Source organism: Eschscholzia californica, unplaced genomic scaffold, assembly GCF_041429995.1.
Source record: "Eschscholzia californica isolate CP2 unplaced genomic scaffold, dmEscCali1.0.p SCAF_2, whole genome shotgun sequence".
Classification (NCBI taxonomy): domain Eukaryota; kingdom Viridiplantae; phylum Streptophyta; class Magnoliopsida; order Ranunculales; family Papaveraceae; genus Eschscholzia; species Eschscholzia californica.
The window spans coordinates 13,515,319-13,536,941 of NW_028238309.1; the positions used below are offsets into that span (position 1 = coordinate 13,515,319).

At 36.5% G+C, this 21,623-nt stretch overlaps 2 protein-coding genes across 2 annotated transcripts; one reads left to right on the forward strand and one right to left on the reverse strand.

The window, feature by feature from the left end:
* The first annotated feature begins 1,496 nt into the window (after positions 1-1,496).
* LOC147556367 (calcium-transporting ATPase 9, plasma membrane-type-like) lies at positions 1,497-15,954 on the forward strand. Its single transcript, XM_086664253.1, has 35 exons — positions 1,497-1,721; positions 1,879-2,111; positions 3,536-3,652; positions 3,734-3,773; positions 4,036-4,151; positions 4,239-4,370; positions 4,732-4,821; positions 5,257-5,326; positions 5,911-5,981; positions 6,076-6,159; positions 6,238-6,315; positions 6,643-6,714; positions 7,163-7,246; positions 7,330-7,412; positions 7,502-7,610; positions 7,685-7,740; positions 7,931-7,973; positions 8,057-8,140; positions 8,335-8,469; positions 8,830-8,892; positions 8,971-9,069; positions 9,408-9,518; positions 9,810-9,980; positions 10,918-10,977; positions 11,181-11,345; positions 11,869-11,985; positions 12,376-12,474; positions 13,051-13,188; positions 13,265-13,365; positions 13,879-13,924; positions 14,040-14,174; positions 14,374-14,481; positions 14,565-14,656; positions 14,739-14,830; positions 15,522-15,954. The coding sequence occupies exons 2-35, from the start codon at positions 1,956-1,958 to the stop codon at positions 15,524-15,526; spliced, it is 3,222 nt and encodes a 1,073-aa protein (XP_086520379.1). The 5' UTR covers positions 1,497-1,721; positions 1,879-1,955; the 3' UTR covers positions 15,527-15,954.
* A 1,265-nt stretch (positions 15,955-17,219) lies between these two features.
* On the reverse strand, positions 17,220-21,135 carry LOC147556368 (protein MANNAN SYNTHESIS-RELATED 1-like). Its single transcript, XM_086664254.1, has 6 exons — positions 20,479-21,135; positions 19,505-19,649; positions 19,327-19,394; positions 18,986-19,071; positions 18,294-18,867; positions 17,220-17,719 (listed from the first exon to the last, which is right to left on the reverse strand). The coding sequence occupies exons 1-6, from the start codon at positions 20,578-20,580 to the stop codon at positions 17,441-17,443; spliced, it is 1,254 nt and encodes a 417-aa protein (XP_086520380.1). The 5' UTR covers positions 20,581-21,135; the 3' UTR covers positions 17,220-17,440.
* Between the last annotated feature and the right edge of the window lie 488 nt (positions 21,136-21,623).

The following is a 21,623-nucleotide window of genomic DNA, read 5'->3' on the forward strand; positions in this document are numbered from 1 at the left end:
ACCAGCTTCTTGCCTGACCCCCTACTTTAGTAATAATTCCCGTATGATCCCCTTTTTCCGTTATCTTTAACTTTCCATTACTCTCTCTCCTCCATCTCATTTCCTCTCTCTGCCAAGTCACCTATCACGCCACATCATCATCTTTTCCGGCAGGAGTCGTCGGCTGGCCAAATTTCCGACCGGCGACCTTAAATTTTTTTTATTTATTCTCTCTCTAAATTTTTTTTTTAATTTCCCCTCTCTCTCTAAACTCCGGCGAAGGAAAACCCTTCGCCGGAGGTCTGTCGAATAGACCATTGAAGGTCTGTTCATCACGAACAAAAGTCTGTTCGACAGACCTCGGGCGAAGGGAAACCCCCTTCGCCGGAGTTTAGAGAGAGAGGAAATAATTTTTTTTCTAGAAAGATAGAAGAGAGAGAATAACAAAAAAAATTGAAGGTCGCCTGCCGGAAATTTGGCTGGCCGGCGACCCCTGCCGGAGAAGATGATGATGTGACGTGATAGGTGACTTGGCAGAGAGAGGAAATGAGATGGAGGAGAGAGAGTAACGGAAAGTTAAAGATAACGGAAAAGGGGGCCATACGGGAATTATTGTTAAAGTAGGGGGTCAGGCAGGAAGCTGGTCACAAAGTTGGGGGCCATATGAGAAATAACCCTCAAATTTATGACCTCTATCTCTGGTTGATCGAAAAACCCTAACTGCACAAGGGTCCATTAAAGCATTTCCTCCATGACCGACGTCGTCGTCATCTCTTTCTAGTTTTCCATCGGTATTATTTAAGCAAAACCCTTGCCAGATCCGGCAAGGGTTTTGAGCCGAAGAGAAACCTAAACCCTCGCAGATCCGACGAGGTTTCATGGAGTTTCTTGTGGTTGTCTTCGTAGTGGTTTTTGTGACGACGACGTGGTGGTGGTTTTTGGCGGTGGTGGTATGTGGTGGTGGACTTGTTTTGGTGGTGGACTTTGGTGGTGGTGGTGGACTTTGGTGGACATGGTGGTTTTGTTGTCTTGAGAAAAAAGATTATTCTAAATTATATGGGCATAAACAACATTTTACACATTTGAAAATTTATCTCTTCATTTCGGCCTTGTTTTGAAGTCTGAATAAAATGGGCTCTAATTCAGCCAATTCAGACAAATGTACAACTCAACTTAATTTTCAGATTTCACAAATAAAAAAAGACATCTGAAATCTGAAAATTTAAAAAAACAAAGATCACCTAAGTAAACAGGACCACAAGATTAAAAGTCTTTGTATGCTTGTTTTATCAATGGAAAGAACTTTAATAGAAAAATGGTTTTGTATATAGAAAAAATTAAAGAAAGAAAGAATTAGAGAAAATGTATTAAGGGCCGACAAAGTGGTGTAAACTTGGTGTAAGAAGGAGGTAAGGGTGGAAAAATAATTTCCAAAGTAGTCTTCTGATTTTCTTTCTTTTTTCAGAATTTCCTCTTTATGAAGGTATAAAATCTACCTTCAGTTTTCATATCTTATCACCACACCTTCGAAGAAATTTCCCAGAGGCCCTGTTGGCGTGTGGAAGCAGCGACAGCTTTATCAAACTAGAGAGAGAAACTAGAGAGAGAGAGAAACTAGTGGAAAGATGATGAATGGCACTGAGGAATCTGGATGTAGGAGGTAGAAGAAGAAGTTCAACAGTTTCAGCAAACTACGCACTATTCATAGTTTGATACAACCAATTTTAAGCTTTTGAAGGAAGGTGAGACGAAATCTCTGCTTCATTACCAAACCGCGTTTTCATTCTCTTTATAAACCCTAGTTTCTTACTGTTCATTTTCTTTTTCTCTTCACTAACATCATTTTCTTTTTCTCTTCACTAACATCATTTTATGCGTTTCTTTTCTTTGTTGAATCAGACAAAGAAAGAAGTTTAGGTTTACAGATTTTTCAGCTGGTATCATCTCTCCTGCGACTATTGGAATCATCTAGGATTATGAGTAATTCAAGAGACTCGCCGTATCATCGGCAATTTGATGAAGAAACTGGAGATAATCATGAAAAGTACTGTGAAGATGAAGAAGGTTCTTGTGGTCCTTTTGACATTCATACCACTAAAAACGCTTCTATTGAGCGACTCAGAAGATGGAGGGTATGATTTTCATCAATGCTAGTAATTTTGTAGTGGTTTTCTCAAATCTAATTTGGTGATTTCTGTTTGTTATTTTTTTATTGGAATGCTAGAGACTGATTTTGAAGTGTTGATACTTCATTTGGGCGTGTTCTTGTTTCAATTATTATGTTTTATTTAGGTTATCTACAATGTGATAGGATCTGGTTGTTTACTACTAATTTTGTTTGTGATCTATACTGAGTCATGCATGATTAGGTTTCCCTGTTTCATACTTTCATTATTGTTGGATTAATTGAAGTATAAGATTTGAGAAAATGCAGAACGATAAAAGAACAATCAAAGCAAAATTAGGACTGTGATCTTATAAAGATTAGCATGTTAAAAAAAGTAAAAATCTAGAACTAGATTGAGGTGAATAAAAGGAAAATAAGTTTATATTCTGAGTTCAAATTACATAGTTTCCTTGTTAGTTTGTTTCATTGCATTTAATTATATTATTGTCTTTCCTTTTTTGTGGTTCATTCTACCTGAAAGCATATGTTAATTATAAGTAGAAATATGTAGAAGAATTAGGACTCTTAACTGGAGTTTTATTGATTGTACATCTTTCATTATCGTGTTTATAATAAAAGTATAAAACTTCAGTACGTGTTTAAGCAGGGTATGTGGGAAGTTCTTAACAAAAGTTGATAAGTACCCTTCCCTCGTCCCATTTGTTTATTTTCCGATCAAAACTGAGCTGCAAGTCTGTCTAACTACTTTTACGTTCTTGCACTTCAAAGTCATTAAGTTTTTTTTTACTTTTATCACGCACTTAGTAATGGAAATTATGTCTTCTAACTCTCATATATGATATTGGGTCTATTGACTTCACCTTATTTCACTTTGGGAGTTTGAGCTTGGTTATGTAGTAAGTGCATTTCTTTGTGATGAACCATACTTGGGTTACGTGTTCTTATGGTTTTCCAGAGACATAGCTTGAGTAGTTGCTGTAACAGTCAACAGTGCTACTACTTCCCATACAGGATGACTAACCCTAAGTTGTGATGCCACTCTAAGTCACTAACTTGTAAAACTATTAGCATTTTGCCAACTAATATCCAATTCTGAGATAGCACAAAAAAAATGTTGGACAGATACTTGTCTCGATCACAGCTTTTTATTGTTACTTTTTTGCTCTAGTGCCTGTTAATTTTAGAAGACTTTATTTCTTCATATCTAGTGGTAGCTTTATCTAATTTTCCTATCACCTATTTCTGCGCTTCCATATATTAATTTTCCAACTTTTCTTCCGCGAGATGAAGTTTAATATGTTTATTTTCTTTTACCATTTATACAGTGGCGGGTTTACGTTCTAAATGTTCCACATTTTTGTTGTAGGCCAATAAATGAAGTATCTTTTACTATCTTCTTACTTACTTTTCGTTTTTTGATTCTCAAAGAAAGCAGCACTTGTTTTAAATGCTTACCGTCGATTCCGGTATACACTAGACTTGAAAAAGGAAGAAGAAAAAGAACAAATTGTTCAGAAGATCAGAACACATGCCCAAGTCATACGGGTAATGTTATATTTAATTTGTTGTTCTCCTACACTAGCTTCTTCGTGTCTGTTCTGATTCATGATGCTTGTTTGTTTGTAGGCTGCAATTCTTTTTAGACAAGCGGGTGAACAACCAAAATGTACTTAATCTCTTAATTCGTTTCTCTTTTGAAGATCTTTTTAAACATCTTATACACAAATTTGCCCCCTTTCCATTATATTTATGCACTTAGTTTTGTTTTTGGTTTTGACCTGGAGATAATTTCAGCTACGGTATGCTGTCTGATAGGAATGGAAGAGCCTTTTCATTCCTATCATTATAGACTTCTGCCCTCCAAACCTATAGGGTACTGTTGCTTAGTCAAAGTGGCTGTTCTATTGATGTTTTGCTTGTTACACCAGTGGTAGGCTCTTCTGCACCTGCAACTGCGAAAGGTGATTATGGAATTGGACAAGACCAACTTTCTTCGATGACAAAGGATGATAATAATGTTGCTATGCTAGAAGAACATGGTGGTGTAAGTGCATCAACATCAATGTATTTCCTGTAAGTAATTTTTATATTGTTTCTTAATGTAATTTGTCAAATCCTCTTTCTACATCAGGTTAAAGGGGTAGCTGATAAGCTGAAGACGGATATGGACAAGGGAATTGTTGGAGATGATGCCGATTTACTAAGTCGTAGAAATGCGTTTGGATCAAACACATATCCGCGTAAAAAAGCTCGCAGTTTTTGGGTAATTCTTTTGGATGTGTAATTATAAGCAATGGAAAAAGTAAATGAAATGAAATGTGAGGCAAAGATTTGCATTACTAAAGCCAAAACCTCATATTGCACAAAATGCAATAGGTTGTATGACCTTTATTTGTTATGTAAATCAAATTGTCATACGAGGACTACAAAATATTGACACAAAAACTGGAGGTTTGAATATTCTAGTTCTTTATTTGCAGTGTTCAGTTTCTTAGTCATTTCTGAAAAGAATGCCCAATTCTATATGGGTGCATTGTAGCTTCAAATATTATTGTTACATCCATTAGTATCTCTATTATCAAATGTGCCTATTAAGGAGTTTTTTATTTGCTTTATCTGCATAGATGTTCCTCTGGGAAGCTTGGCAAGACTTGACACTTATCATCTTGATTATAGCGGCAGCAGCATCTTTGGCTCTGGGAATAAAGTCAGAGGTGTGTAGATCTTAATATAGTTATAAAAATTTGTGAGTTATTTTTGGTTCGTTATTTACTGATATACTTCCGAATATGCTAGAAAGTAGTTGTAAGCAATGTGTTAAAACTTAAAAGAAACCTACACAAAAAATATGCAAGATTTCGTGCGAAATCCACCAAAATACTCCGAACATAATCTGTTCTAGTTTATCCATAGAAAAGTAGAAATAAAGAAGAGAAAATGGAAGGAGCTTCTCAAAGAAGGTAAAAGAAAACCATAGATAACAAAGAAGAGAGAAATACTGCAAAGAGGGGGCTTCTCTTTCTCTCTCTCTCTTCTCTTCCAATATGCAAGATTTCTTACCTATCTGGCTTTCAGCTTGTTATTTTAGTCTTGAAAATAATCCTGGTTGTAATTTATTGCTTTTAAAATATTGAAATTTATATTTGCAGGGTATCAAAGAGGGGTGGTACGACGGGGGGAGCATTGCCTTCGCTGTCCTTCTTGTTATTTCTGTTACAGGTATAATATGCTCGAGGGCTGCTTCTACAGTCATGATGCCTTTATGATTTAGTAGAACTATAAGATTTGATCTCGTGCTCAAGCTGATCATTTTTCTCTGACTGTTGCGGTGAAATTTGTACAGCTAGCCTGCCCCGTCTTCACTATTAGTTAACACCTTGTTTAATGGTTCTTTTTGATCTAACTTATGGTCCATTTCTAATAATGATGTTTTTTCGTTATTGAGTTAAAACTGACTTCCAAAAGGTATGATGGTCCACTATAATCTTGCCAGAAAACATGTTTTTTCTTAATCATATGTGGTATTAAGTACGAAGCAATTGATGAAACTAACCTGCAAAGTCTAGCTGTTTATCTGATCCGTATCTTAATAACGATGTCAACTGCATTTCAGAAAATGTTAAGATCCTCAAGTGCAGCAAATACAGTGTCCAATTTTTGTAGTTGACTTGCCTGGCTACCTTTTTTTGGCATAATAGGTTGTAAAGCTTATTAGTCATCCCCGTAGTACTCGTATTAGAAGGTGTATTTTTCTTAATTTGCTGATTTTCTTCTACTCATTTGCCTTTTTCCTAATTTTCTAGCTATCAGCGATTACCGACAATCGCTTCAGTTTCAAAGCTTAAATGAGGAGAAACGAAATATACATATGGAGGTTTGTTTTTAAATACAGTAAAGTTCTTGGTTATTTCTGAGTGTGTTATGCTTTATGATGGTGTTAAATTCGAACGACTACATCAACTTTTCAGGTTGTTAGAGGTGGTAAAAGAGTTGAGGTTTCAATATTTGATATCGTTGTTGGTGATGTTATACCTCTAAAAATAGGTGACCAGGTAAGTACGCATTAATTAGTTAGATTTCCCCATGTGCTGCCTTGTTACCAACATTTTGCCACTTCAACTTATTTCTAGGTTCCTGCTGACGGCATCTTAATTCTTGGTCACTCTCTCGCTGTTGATGAATCTAGCATGACTGGGGAAAGCAAGATTGTAAGTCTTTTTTGTTTTCTAAGGTTATTCTTGTCATAATGGTGTCTGTCATAATGATCTTTGATTAATGCCCGTCATAGTATCATGAGAACGGATCTTATTCTGTGTTCATTGGGAGATATACATCTTCGCAATGTATCCAGTTTAATGGCATAAAACCACTGCTGATGGAGCAGTAGATGATGTATCCTGTGTAAAACAATAATTCTGTAAACGTGTTTCTGTCTTTGTTGCATAACATTCGTTATTTGTTTTTCTCCATTACTTTTATCTAATCCTTTATAAGTTACTTGATTTGTTGTCTTAAAATATGATATTTCGTTGCAGTGTCACAAGGATCGCAAGCATCCATTTCTGATGTCTGGATGTAAAGTGGCGGATGGTTATGGCACTATGCTGGTAAAATATCAGATGCTATCTTTATCACATAGAGTAAATTGGATGATCTTAGTAGTGATTTGTCCAACAAAATTATTACTTGTATTCCTTTGAACTTTAACTTACTGGAGTTGTAATTGGTTTTTAGTTATGAGCTATAACCTTCTACATGTATGGCGAAGCTTATACAAGAAGTTTTTCTTATAGAGATTTTTCTAATCTCGTTTTTTGAGTTATTTTATCTTGTATTATGGAGACTTGGGCATTACTCCCATAGTCTTTTTTTTTTTCCTTTCACATGTAATATTTTCTTTTGATTTCTAGAGACATGTTCAGCTGTAGCTAAAAAAACGGGAAAGAGGGATCTTTATTTTCTTGATGAACAAAGAGCAAGAATAAAAAGACGAATCTATGTTCAGTTAATAGGTTTCTATGTTTCTTGACTATATAATAAGTCCACTGTTTTCAGGTAACTGGTGTTGGAATAAACACTGAATGGGGATTGCTGATGGCCAGTATATCGGAGGATACTGGTGAAGAAACTCCCTTGCAGGTTTTTCTCTTAAGAAACAATCCTTTCCTATTGACCGTAATTGATCATGGCTTAACTAACAACTTATCCTTGAGTTGTTATAGGTTCGCTTGAATGGTGCTGCAACTTTTATTGGTATAGTTGGACTTGTAGTAGCTGTAGCAGTGCTGGTTGTTCTTTTGATCAGGTGGGCAATAGGGGAGAATTCTGCCATTAAGTTCTGGTTCACTTTATTATGTGGGAGTACTTACCTATACGTTCAACTGCATATGTCAGATACTTCACTGGTCATTCAACTAATACGGATGGAACTCCTCAATTTGTCAAAGGAAAGACGAGTGCTAGCCATGCAGTCGATGGAACTATTAAAATTATCACTGTTGCGGTGTGTACACTTAGTTATTTCGTGAGTGTATTCTATTGAGTTGATGACTAACTAACAATGAGCATACTCTTTAGGTCACCATTGTGGTCGTTGCAGTTCCTGAAGGGCTTCCTTTAGCAGTTACTTTAACGTAAGTAATTCTAATTTCTATCGTGCTTCTAGTACTTATTAGCTTACCTATTGCACACTTCAGGTAAATATGTTACTTCTAGAAACCATGATAAATGTAAATCATGGTTACGACTTTCTAAATCTTTTGTTCTATAGTTGCTGTCTTAACATCTGTTTTGTTCACTCCTTTCACTTTGACTCTGATATAGACTTGCATACTCGATGCGGAAGATGATGGCAGACAAGGCTTTGGTATGTTTCTGTTCAAATTGTTTCTCTCTAATCGTACCTCAAGAGTTGACATTATTAAGTAGTTTAACATAGTTGAGGTACAGGTTCGGAGGCTTTCTGCCTGTGAAACTATGGGTTCGGCAACGACAATTTGCAGTGATAAGACCGGCACATTGACCTTGAATCAGGTGGGTTATTTTGAGTTGCATATATGGTGGTTGTGTGAAGTTTAATTCTGTTCGGTTCTCTGTGCTGTTTTGTTAGGGTGCTACATGTATGGTTCATTTATTTCTTTGACTATGAAGATTCTTTTCATCTAGTCATTCTTCTGTGTCATGGATGTCCTGTTTTGGTCGTAACTGGTCAAATCTTACCTTTACAGATGACTGTTGTTGAGGCTTATAGTGGTGGGAAAAAACTAGATTCACCAGATGGCGCAGGATTACCACCCATTGCAGAAAGTCTAATTATAGAGGGAATTGCACAGAATACCACAGGCAGTGTCTTCACGTCTGAGGTAAGGCTATTTTTTCAAGCTGAATGAGTGATAAAGAATAATGCGAATAAAGATGGAATTCACTTGCAGTTTGCATTTATTGTTGATTTCCTTCTGCAGTTAATGAGTGAAATGCACTCAATTGAGGTCCTGCTTAGCATTTTGTGGACACTATCAAGTGTCTACTAATCTAATTTAGCGCAGCTTTATGAAGCTACTAAAAAGGAGATATAAGATCTAACTAGAAACCTGTAACAAGCTGAATTTCTGTTATAACTTAAAGTTCTCTGTACCATTGAAAAACGAGCATGCGTTGGTGATTACTACTGTATTAGACTCTGTGGAGGTACTTATGCACTTCTTTTACATGGTATTTGTCAGGGTGGTGAAGTTGAGATTTCTGCATCACCCACTGAGAAAGCCATTCTTTCTTGGGGTGTCAAGGTACTTCACTAACGTTTGCTTGGTAAATTTTTGATGTTTTTTTTACCTGTGAAGCTTACTCAATTTATTTGAATGTAGCTTGGGATGAAGTTTGAAGAAATAAGGTCACAGTCCTCAGTTCTTCACGTGTTTCCTTTCAACTCAGAGAAGAAGCGGGGCGGTCTTGCATTGAAAATGGTAAGTGAATTTCATTCATTTTCATTAAACTATAGGAAACGCTAATAGTGTTTAAAGCCTTTTTAAGGTGACTACTGACTAGTTCTAACAAGTATCTAACTTTTATGGTCTTTTGTACATGTGAGATTTGACATCAAAACGTAGAGAGACATGTATGTATATATGCGAGCAAATTCTTTTTAGTTGGAAACACGTGTTTTTCTAAATATAAATATGCATCTAAGAGGTTTTCTAAATATAAATATAAACAACTCTAAGCTTATCCCTTTTATTATGTAACTTCCTGGAAGGCCGCAATATAGTTTAGCTAATGGAGTTTGTATATTTGCTATTCACAGCCCGATTCTCAAGTGCATATACATTGGAAAGGTGCTGCTGAAATAGTCTTAGCTTCATGTTCTGGATACCTTGATGCCGATGGTTCGTGCAAATCAATGAATGAGGATAAGGTAATTACACCTGCATTTCAATCTGGCAATCAGTAAGTAGTTGAGTTATAAAAATTTTGTATGGTAGGACAAACATATCTTAAGTAATGACATCCTTTTGAGTAAAAAACATGACGTTGTTGCACCGAAATTAAGTGTTAAGAAACTTGTACATTTGAGAGCTTGAGTATAGAAGTTCTCTACTTGCTCATTTTGGTCCAATAGGCAATCTGAAGATAAAAACCCTGGTTTAAAGTGAAGTAGCATTTCTTGCTAAAGAATTTCGACTAATGAAGAGTTTCACCTTGACAGATGCTGTACTTCAAAAACGCTATTGGAGAGATGGCTGCAAATAGCTTGCGCTGTGTTGCTATTGCCTACAGACCATATGACATAGAGAAAGTTCCAGATGATGAGGACCGCCTAGCACAGTGGGTGATTCCTGATGATGAACTAGTTCTGTTGGCTATTGTGGGGTTAAAGGTACACATCATTTACATCTGATACAGCTATCTATATTTTGCTCGACTTAAGTCTTCTTGCTATATTCACTCAGCTAATTCACATAAATTGAAAGAGTTAGAAGGACATCCGGTTCTGTCAGAATGAAATATGATCCTTCATGCACGATCAAACCTTTGTACGACCTGGGTTGACTATCTCAGACATCTCAATGGTAGCTAAATTTGCTGTTATAGGTCATGATGGTCATAACCTTCAAAGAAATGACACATTGCCCATTATTTTCAACCCAACTTATAGTTTACTGGGTCCACAGATGTTGCAATAGTTTTCTTTATATTCCTAAACTGGCAGAAAAGCGAAACCAGGAAATGAGTGAAACTTGAAATGCTAATATGCAAAATGGTTCACTTGAAGCTTTCAGTGTTCCTCATGTGTTGGAGTGTTTTACGAATATCTGTGAAAAATTATACTGTACAAGAAGCCACATGTTGTACTATCATCACTATATGCATTGGAAGTCAGGGACATTTTTCACTTCCTAAAGAACTTATTTTGTAATCTACATTCTCTCGTTTGTTTTGTCCCCCCCTCCATGTGTTGGATTATACATTCTACTTTAGTTCAGTTTATAATATTCAGACTTCTTGACTAACAATTCTTTTGAGTTTTCTCTTGTCGTATTGAACCTGTTCTTATCAATAATTGTTTGAGTACTCTCTTGAAGTCTCATTGCACAATTATAAACAAAACAAAATAGATTAGTCTCTGAACTGCTTATAATCTTTTTCCTTCTCAATAGTTGTACAACCGTACGGTACTGGAATCTTTGTTCGTTAAGTCTCCCGAAATTACCATATGCTTCCTCTAGCATTTAATGAAACATTATGCATGCATTATAATTCCAATCTTAACTTAATTGCCTTCTTCAATTTTTCTAATAGCTTACATGTTTCAGGACCCTTGCCGTCCAGGAGTTAAGGATGCTGTGGAACTATGCACAAAAGCTGGCGTTAAGGTATTTTTTCATTTAACATTTTTAATGGTATTAAGATGTTTAACTGAAAATAAAATCACTACTGTATTTTATCAGATTAGTTATCTCTTCCGTCCCTCTTTAAAGACAACAGAGGAGTTACTCCAAAAGAACCTCTTAGCTGAGGTTGTTTTATATATGGTTTTCTCATCTATGTTATGTTAACAATTGTGTTCCGTAAACAGGTTCGCATGGTTACTGGAGATAATCTTCAGACTGCAAAAGCAATAGCTTTAGAGTGTGGCATACTAGCTTCTGGTGCAGATGCTACGTACCCGACTCTCGTCGAAGGGAAGGTGTTCCGTGAATTGTCAGAAAAGGACAGAGAAGAAGTTGCTGGAAAAATTTCGGTATGATCAGAAGTTCTCATCTGTTCTACATGTACTAGTTCTTCATGGATGTCTGATGCATATCTTTTGGGAGAATGCCTCTGATTCCCTATCCCTGTTGACATGTTGTGCAGTAAATTTATTTAATGCTTATCAGGTATTCTTATGTGATGTTTGTTGTCATAATGAAGATAACGTATTAGTCTTCCTAACCCAAAGGACCACTAACTTTTTGATACCCTAAATTCGGACAAAGTAGAAGTGGTTTGAAATCTCTCGTGAGCTTGATTTCATGACCTAGAAGAGCTCAACTGTTGGTAAATTTGTTGTCACTTGTCAGACACCCTTTTAGTAAGTCAGACACCACTACGTGAGTGTCTTAAATTGTCCAATATTATTGATTGTTTTATTTTTGGTAATTATAATAACCGGTGGTATATAATATTATCTATCCCCTAAAACTACCGTTAGAAAGTACTCCTGCAGTGTCTCATGATGAGCCATTAGACAATAGCTGATTAATTTTGATGTTTCATGTGTATAGGTTATGGGAAGGTCCTCTCCTAATGACAAGCTTTTACTTGTGAAAGCACTAAAGAAGAGAGGTCATGTTGTTGCGGTGACTGGAGATGGCACTAATGATGCTCCTGCACTGAAAGAGGTATAGACTGTGAACTCTCTAGTTTTGTATGCCTTGCGTGACATGCAGGCATGTGTAGACGGTATGGGGCGTAACGTAATTGCCGGCGTTATCTTTGAGACGAAAATCAATTATGTTCAGATTAAACCATTATAGTTAATTTGTATTTTCATAAATCTTGAAACTATTGCTCAGTCTATATTGTTCATTTCTCTCTGGCGTTAGATCTTTCTAGTGGAATGGAATGGCATTAAATGGAGTCCATTTAGTAGAGGGCTATTTTTGGGAGTAGATGGACTTCTGTTGATTATTTTCTGAAAACTCTTATTCAGCTGTGTCTCAACTCAACTACTTTATTGATTACGATGTTTATGTTGCTTTGCTCTTCGTTTTGTTCTTTTTGATTTTCAGGCGGATATTGGTCTTGCAATGGGCATCCAAGGTACAGAAGTAGCAAAAGAAAGCTCAGACATCATCATATTGGACGATAATTTTGCTTCGGTTGTAAAGGTTAGTTAGAGCATTATAACAAAGTTTTACTGGTGAAACAGTTACACTATTGAGAAATTTCAGAATGCTGAAACGTACATAAACTCGTACAGATTAAGAGGAAAAAACAAAAATAGCATTAAAATCAGATTTTTCTTTTCTGAAAGTCAAATTATGTAGACCACCAGAGTATTCTCAATTTCAGGGTCACTACTGTTGGACTCTTTGGCAGAGGTTCGTAGAACCATATTGCATATGTTAAGCTTTTTACTCTGATTAAATGTGGAAATTGGGAGTCAAGTTCTAGCTTATTTGTACCTACGATAACCAGATCCTGATGCATTATTTTCACGGCGGTATTGGCCTTTCGGGTGCATAATAGGGGCTGGGGAACACCTTAACTTCCAATTTTTTTTTTACTAACTTGTTCTTTTATATGCTATGTCGGTAAATAGAGACTGATACTGCCACATGTTTGAGAAATATGAGGTGCATCATCCAAATATTAAAAAAAGAACATAAAATTGCAAATAATAATAATAGAGGTTTATGTGACTTATTGGTTTTTTTTATATGATGTTATTCTATAAAATTCAGGTTGTTCGCTGGGGTCGTTCTGTCTATGCAAATATTCAAAAGTTCATCCAGTTCCAGCTCACAGTGAATGTTGCAGCACTTATTATAAACGTGGTGGCTGCAGTTTCATCTGGCGACGTTCCTCTGAATGCAGTACAGGTTGGTTCACTTGTTTTTCTTTTTCACTCTTCGGTTGATGGATTTCTTGTTCTTCTCACCTTTCGTCCTGTCGCAGCTTCTCTGGGTTAATCTTATCATGGACACTCTTGGAGCACTTGCATTGGCCACTGAACCACCAACAGATCATCTAATGGACAGAACTCCAGTTGGTCGAAGGTTAGAATTCTTACATCATCAAATCAAACTAACTGTAATTGATTGTTGTAGTTTCTGACGCACAATTGATGCTTTCTCGATTGCTGCGTTTATAGCATTTTCCGTTAATTTACTAACCTGTTTTCACAATTTCACACTACGAGTCTTACGACACAAACACATTGGCTAGGTAGTTGAGCTTGGGTATCAGCCATGCTATGACCCTAAGCCAGTCTTAGTCATTGATTTCTTTTGTTTTCCTAAAACTATATAAGATACATAAATATAGATATTTTTCTGTGGAGTATACTAGCATTCTCCATATGGATCTCTAAAAAAAAAATGAAGGAAGAAACATAGAAGAAAAAGGTTGCTGGTCACTTGGTTGCAGTGCGGGGCTTGGGTTGAATTCGGGCTACCGCGAGCCAGAGCTGACTCGCGAACCAAACTACTTGGTCCAGAAGACTAGCATTAATATTTCTTTTGAATTATTGCGTTTATGATAATTAATTTACATCTTGTCTTTTTGAACAGTGAACCTCTTATTACTAATATCATGTGGAGGAACTTACTTGTACAGGTATCTACTCAGGGAACTCATTATGTTTATGACCTCATAGGGAATGTACACAAAAAAATCATCACTTTTCGTGTTTGTAATCAGTTACTGAATTTTTGTTGTTGGGAGAGTGCAGGCTATATATCAAGTGACCGTACTCCTCATCCTTAACTTCGACGGTATTAGTCTTCTTCACTTAAAGCATGACAACACTAATCATGCTACAAAAGTGAAGAATACTTTGATCTTCAACGCTTTTGTTCTTTGTCAGGTAAGCCTCTCAACCAATTACACAGTTGGAAAAATTATGAAAAATAGAATTATATAGGAGGGAAGTTGTTGGTACTATATTTTCAAATCCGTAGTTATCTGACAAATATATATCCCCCTAAAGACTAATTTTGTAGTTCCAAATAGGGAAAACTGGTACTTGTCAAATGCGATATAACACTAAACAGCTCATTTTATAGATATTCAATGAGTTCAATGCACGGAAGCCAGATCAATTCAACGTTTTTGTTGGAGTTACAAAAAACCGTCTCTTCATGGGTATTGTGGGAATCACGGTTGTACTTCAGGTACGAAACAGCGAGTTTATTACCTTCCATTTTAGTTTAATAATTCTTTTATGATATTAAGTGGTGTTTTTTGCTGTCTATAGATCGTTATCATCTTTTTCCTCGGAAAGTTCACTGGGACCGTAAGACTTAGTTGGAAGCTATGGCTCATTTCCGTTGCCATCGGATTTATCAGGTTGGTTTAATTATTAAACATTATTTTGTGTCGCATTCTTACATTTTTGTGTCTAAATTAAACCCTTTCTTTCATTTTGTAGTTGGCCTCTCGCAGTCCTTGGGAAACTTATACCAGTCCCTGAAACTCCTCTTAGTGAGATTATCACAAGGCCATTTCGACGACGTTCTACTCGTAAGTACCGCTCAACTTTAAAAGATAAGTAGGGCCTGAAACCCTAACCTGACTTGCCTAGGACTCTGACCTGAACCGGAAGCAGTTTGGGTTGGCTAATCCACCCGAGTGTCTCGTAGCTCAGCTGATTGGGATCAGGGCAGACCGAGCGTATCTCTTGAATCAAGTATTTCCTACTTCATAGATTAGAAATAGGTCGATCTCAGGCAGAGGCTTGCTGTACATTAGCTTCCATGATAGCATTTCAACTTTTGTTAATGTATATAATATATGAATATGTTCGTAATATATATTACAAACACAAAGTTTGAAGGGTAGCAGATCCGTGCGACCAGTTCCGACAGGGGGTTGTGCTGATGGGCTAGGGTTTCATCCCCAATTACTTAGCCTGCGCCAAGTTGAGTCGGTCCCAAGTCGCTGGGGAGAAAACTCCATCTCTAAGACAAAAACTCCCTCTCATCCTTTTCCCTCTTTAGATAATTTTACTGAAGAGAAGGGATAAGCTCAGCCGAGTCTTAGGTTACTTAGAGTGCCGCTACACAGCTTTGAAATTTGAGCAACCTATGGGTACGACGATGTCAATATAGTTTGACTCCTAAACCAAGCCAAATGGTTCTGCGGTCACATTTGCTGTCCTCCTTCCTTGTTTCAGCATATCTAACGGTTACTTTTGTGTAATGTCTTTTTTCAGGTTAATATTGGTCAGAGGATTCAGGAAAGCAGCAAAAGAGAAGAGGATCTTGTATTAAATGGTGAAAGGAAACCTGTTTTATCAGGGTTTTGGGATCTGTTGGTCAGTACAGGAAGAGATTATAAAAGAACTTTTGGAATATAATTATCGGCTATATCTAACCAAAAAGACTTGTGATGAACTAACAACTAACATCGTTCAGAGAAAAGATCATCAATGGTGTTCATATTAGTACAATCTAGGTGTTTGTGTTTTTTTTGAAAGGTTAAAAAACTTGAGAAGTGTGAAGTACTTTACTGAATTTAATATGCCCTTTAGTTGTGTTAAAAGGTGATGGATAATGCGTTAAGTGTGTTTATAACATTAGATAGCAAAGATTGTTCTTGTTTGTTTTTAAAATTTTCTTGGAAATGATTGAATTGATGTTTCACTATGCTTGGAAACTTTTTCACGTACAGGGAGTCTCAGAGATCCCCAATTTGTCTAAAACAACTTTTAAACCTGGAATTGGTGAGGGTCAATTCTCTGTAGAGAGATTTGTCATCCTTTCAGCATCCCAGAGAATAAATGCATACTCAATCCAGGTTGACCTAGCGGTTACTTTTATCTTTAGGATTATATTTTGCCTTCTAGTGACACAGTTAGCCTCCCAATAAGTGGGATGACTTGTAATAATAATTAAGAAAAGCTTAGCTTTATAACAATATTTAACCTCTCATCACCACAATTTCTGGCCACTCCATTTTCTACCATCGACCTCCCCTTGCCCTCTCTCTCTCACATTGTTTCTGTCTCTTGGTCTCTTTCTCTCTCACATTGCTCTGCCGAGTTCCTTTCATCTCCATACCATCTCTGACTCGTTTGATAAACGGGCCGGTAAAACCCGTTCCGTTAAGGGTGAGTTTGGGCAAAAAATCTACCGGTTCGGATCAAATTGCCACCCCTAGGTATAAGCAAATTCACCAAGTCAGCTCAGAGTGTGAGTGGCAGGTATCAATAGTGGCTGTATGTAAAATTTACCATCAGTATCAACATTTCTAGATTATATAGAATTATTATAGCTACATAGGCTTTGCCCTCATGTTGTCTGGGTCCGTCTAGGGTGTACCGAGTCGAGCCGAGCAGTAAGATGTTCAAGCTCGGTTCGTGTTTTTGGCTGTTTGCTCGAGCTCGTTCGAGTAATTGTGCACTTGTTCAAGCTCGACTTGTATAAGTTTGAAAGAGCTTGAGCTCTCATTGTTTTAAAGTCGTTTATCAAAATACTTCAAATTAAAACAACTTCCTAAGTTATCAAAATACTTGAGTGATCGTTTGCCACATACAATAATAAAGATTAATGATTAAACGAGTTGTTCATGAGTAGCTCGAGATACACTAAAAAAATGATCAAGCTCGGATCGTTTACATAATCGAGTATGATTTTGGGCTCGTGTTACTCGTCAATCTTCGAGTCAAGCACGAACAATAGTCGAGCCAAGCTCGAGCAACTCGTTAAAAGCTCGTTCGTGTACACCCCTAGGTCTATCTCACCCCAAAACTAGCTCGTGAGACTTTCCCTCACATTTATAATATGGGTCGGCACCCTTCCTTCAACCAACGCGAGACTTACACCAACAATCTTTCCCTCGCATATCAGATTTGGAAGACTATCTTCCTCTCTACAATGGTCGGAAACTAACTACCTCACAAGTAACCAAGTAGTTAAACCTTTATATTGAACTGGACTACATTAACAAGTCATTACAAGTAAAATAGACCAACTCCTATGACATTAAACTCTGACATATAACTCATAATCTGAGGTTTGCTACTACATTTCATATCAAATCATAATTCAGGATAAGCTCAAAACGGATATCAAAACCATTTTTTAAGGTCTTGAAAGGGAATAATTGAGAAGATTTATACCCGGAATATCATTAGCAGAAACACGAATATGCAAAGTGATCTTTCATAGTGATATAAGGTGATATAAAATTTGATGCAGGACCAGGAGAAGCTAGTTCGTTCGGAATAAGTATCTGTGTCTTGCTGGAAGCAATTCTTTTTCCGGCAACATTAGCATAAAACAGACCGGAGATTGCAGGAACAAAGACATCACTTTTGGAACAGATATAAAAATCAAACGCTTTTAGATATTCATCACTTCCTTCAGGTTTTAGAAACTTGTTCTTCTTTTCTGCCGGTAGTATACTATTCTGCAATATTTGGAAAAAGCGAAGAATGTGAAATTCAAAACAAAATTACAGAATTGACTACAGCTTTCAACCGTTCCACATGGGTAACATCAAACACCTATAAACTGTCATAATTATGGACATAGTTATGTCGGTAATGCTACTTGTACTTCTGTGAATGTTCACTCAGAGTTTGAACTAATAACATGACATTCTTACCGATGATTCAAATTCATTGAGATCTGGTAACATAAGTGAACATGAATCTATCAGTAATTAAGAACGCCAAATCATTAAGTCAAATTCTAAACATTTTCCAACTCGAAGTAGAATCACCCGTTTTTCTCCTTTTCCCCACTTCGGAACAGTTCCAGTACCAGTCATAAAAGAAAAGAAAATTCTAGTTTCATATTGTTAAATCGGTCATGTCTAGGAAGGATTTTAAACAGTTCTTTAATCATTTTGGTGAAGTGATATAAACTAATGCTGCTTCAGACAGACCAAATTCATCAGACACGTCTATCTGATAAGGGGCATCGGTTTAGAGTCTTGTGTTAATAGTTTTGCAACAGAGGGATGAAAAGTTAAAATTTACCTTTGTATAAGTTTTTGGAAAGATTTCTTTCAGAGCATCCAAGCTACCATGCCAAGTAGTTTGTGTCACGTAGACAGTAGTATCGATATTGAACCCCACCTTTCTCAAAAACATTCCTATTTCTTTTGGAGTATAACAATTTTTCATTCCATCTCCATGTCCTTGGCACCCCTTCTTCTCCAATATGTCGATCCTTAAATCCACCGCAACAAACTGCCCCTTCGATCTACGACTCAACGTTCTTAGCCTGTCAACCATTGAATCAGCAACTTCATGAACCTCTGGTTGCAACTCAAGCGACTCAAACATTGCTAAGCACGAGAGAGATTCCAACTCGGTTTTCTTGTTTGCCTTTTTCATATTTACCGAAGGGAAGTTAGTTGCGAGCCTCAAGTTGTGCTTAGCTCTAAATACTGGTTCAATGTTCTCTTTTATGTAGTCTTCGGTAACCCGATTAGGCACCCTGATTACGGCGACCTTATCTGATATTTCAGCAGGTTGTTTATTCACTACTTTGACAACACCTTTTAGGCTTTTTACAAACTTTTCAACATCATATATTTCTTCGAAGTTCCTGCAACACATTGTTATCGAATTTAATAACGAACATAATTCAGTGTTGCATCAATTTGCAGAAATTAAATGTGTTATTTAATAGAAAGACGAAACACTATAACAGTTCAGAGATTAACTTGGTAGTTCCTATGTTGCTCCCTCTGATGTCAGGCAGTACGATGGTTGCTCCAAGATATCTCGCAACTACCACCGCATTAGCAATCTAATAAGGAATGGCAGAGTAACGAGAGTGTCAGTGAGTGGAGTACAACTTTCCAAGTCAAGCAGACAAGACAACAAGCGAATTTTGCAAGTATAGATGGGTACATATAAGCACACATATCAAACATTAGAACATAAAAAAGAAATTAACTAGTGAATGATGATATGAGCTAATCATCCATCCTCTGAAATCAACTTCGCTAGTTCCCCGGCCCTAATCCACGGAAATGAAGTGAAGCTAGGGAGCAAACTATACCTGTGAGATATGATATTCAGGACCATTAGTCAGTGAGAATGTGATGAAGCCCTTGGAATGCTCGCCTACTATCAAGACCATTACAGACAGTGAAGAAAAAATGAGAAACAAAGGAGGGTAAAGTGAACTTTAGCCATAATAATTCTTGATAAATTCCAAAGGTAAGAAGAGAACTTACTCGAAACTGGCCTGGCCCAGCACTGCTTTAACATAGCATTTCCCTCTTTCCATGGTCCTTTACCTACCCTAGGTATTGACATAAGACTTTGCTTTGTAAACTGAACTGTATCAAGTTGGACAGACGATGCTTCCGGCAGTCCAACCTGAGGGAATTTGTAAGAATTGAAAGGTTAAGGGCACATCAAAGTACTCAATCTGAAGTTTGTATCGAACTACCATTGCAAATTTTCAGTGACACCAATTAACAAACAAGAAACGAAAGCTCATATCGAGCCGATATAACAAAGGCAGGATCACAGAGTAAACATAGCAATCCCATTTTGAATAATAGAGAAACCATATCTAAGGGTAGATGATAAGTCAATGGATTATGTTATGACGAAGCACAAGCAACCAAGAAAAGCATTACAAAAAATAAACCATCACACCGAGCACAAGAGTTTATATAGCTCAGTGGAAACCCTAATACCACCACCTCGCCGCCTCTCTTTCTGATTCCGGAAAACATGGACACCCCTTACATTGATAACCACCCTAATAAGACTAGAGCAAACATAAGCTAAAGGGTCGGGCCAAAATATTCTGTGCCGTCATAAATCAGGTTAGATATCGACCCATATTCAAGACACTTTCAACATATTATAGATCCAATAATTGTACTGTCACACTAATATATGTAATATAAGAGGCAGGATTGCCAAGACTAAGCTTTGGTACAAAAATATTAGGGTCAGAAAATTAATCTTGTTTAGTATGAATTATGAGAATAGTATAAGACAAAAACCATATATCCTTAAAAGTGAAAACACAAAAGTTAAGAGTACTTTATACCTAATTGAAAGAACATAAGAAACAAACATAAAGAAACTAAAATTGAATCAAGAAACATGAAAAAACATATCCAAGAAGACAATCTAAACCCTTAAAATTACAAAGTAGAATTAAAGCTGAATTGAACAAGATAACAATTACCTGAATTGAATCGAAATGATCTCTCTTGATCATTCTAGCAAGCATTGCAAACATAGTTAAAGTAAGAAAAGCACTTAAAACTTGTCTTGGATCTACCTTCATCTTTTCAGATCCAACAAATCAACCACAGAATAAAATGAAAAATTTAGTAAACTCAAAAACTCTAGTTGAGACTCTCTCACTACTTCCTTCTTTTTAAGATCTAAAAAGTCCAACTTAATTCACCCCGCAATCTAAGCAATGCCGACAAATCTAAATAGTAAGAGAGAGAAAGAGAGAAATCAACACAAGTCTTCTCCTGGACGAAAGAAAAAAACCGGACTTAAATAAGGGCATGGAGACAAAGTTAATAGACAGCTCACTTTCTAGAGAGAGAGAAAAACTGTACTAATTCGTCTCTTATACTCTTTCTTTCTCTCTCTCTCTAGAAATATATATATACAGGTTTCAGAAGCTCAATTGTTGATAACAACAGATTGCAGCAGAATTGAACGACGCCTGCTTCTCTCACTAAAAGGGAGCCGCTCTCGTTATCAAAGACAAAAAAACGCATAATAAAAGGCCTAATTTTGATCATTTTTTAAAATTGGAAAAAACTTTTATTACCATTTCAATTCATTGAACGACAAAAAAGAAATCCTTAATTTCCATACCCTTGTTTTTTTTTTTTTTTTTGTTGAAGGGTAATACATTAATATAAAGAGAGTTTTACAACAAACTACGAAGAAAATTAAAATTACAGTACATTAAGTAGTAAAACAAAATAACAGAATTAAAGAAGTACACAAAATATCTTCGATTTGTCGAACTGTCTTCATTCTGTAGCTTGCTAAGCTGGCAGCTCTTCTTTAGTATGATATGATATTTGTTCTTGAGCTTCCGTCTGAATGATTTAAAGATGAAACTTTTTCCTAACTTCCTGTAACACTTGAGATGGATTAAGCATACATCTAAAATTTCTTGAAGAAATAGAGATGTTTGCAAGATGGAATCAAACAATGATTCCTGGGTATCCCGCCAGTATTCTCCATATAAAGAGACCATATCTATTCGAATTCTACAAAGTAGAAACCTGTCAGATACCTGGAAATTGGGATCGCCGTCATAGCCCGAGTATAAATACCCCGCTACTTCGACAAATGCAC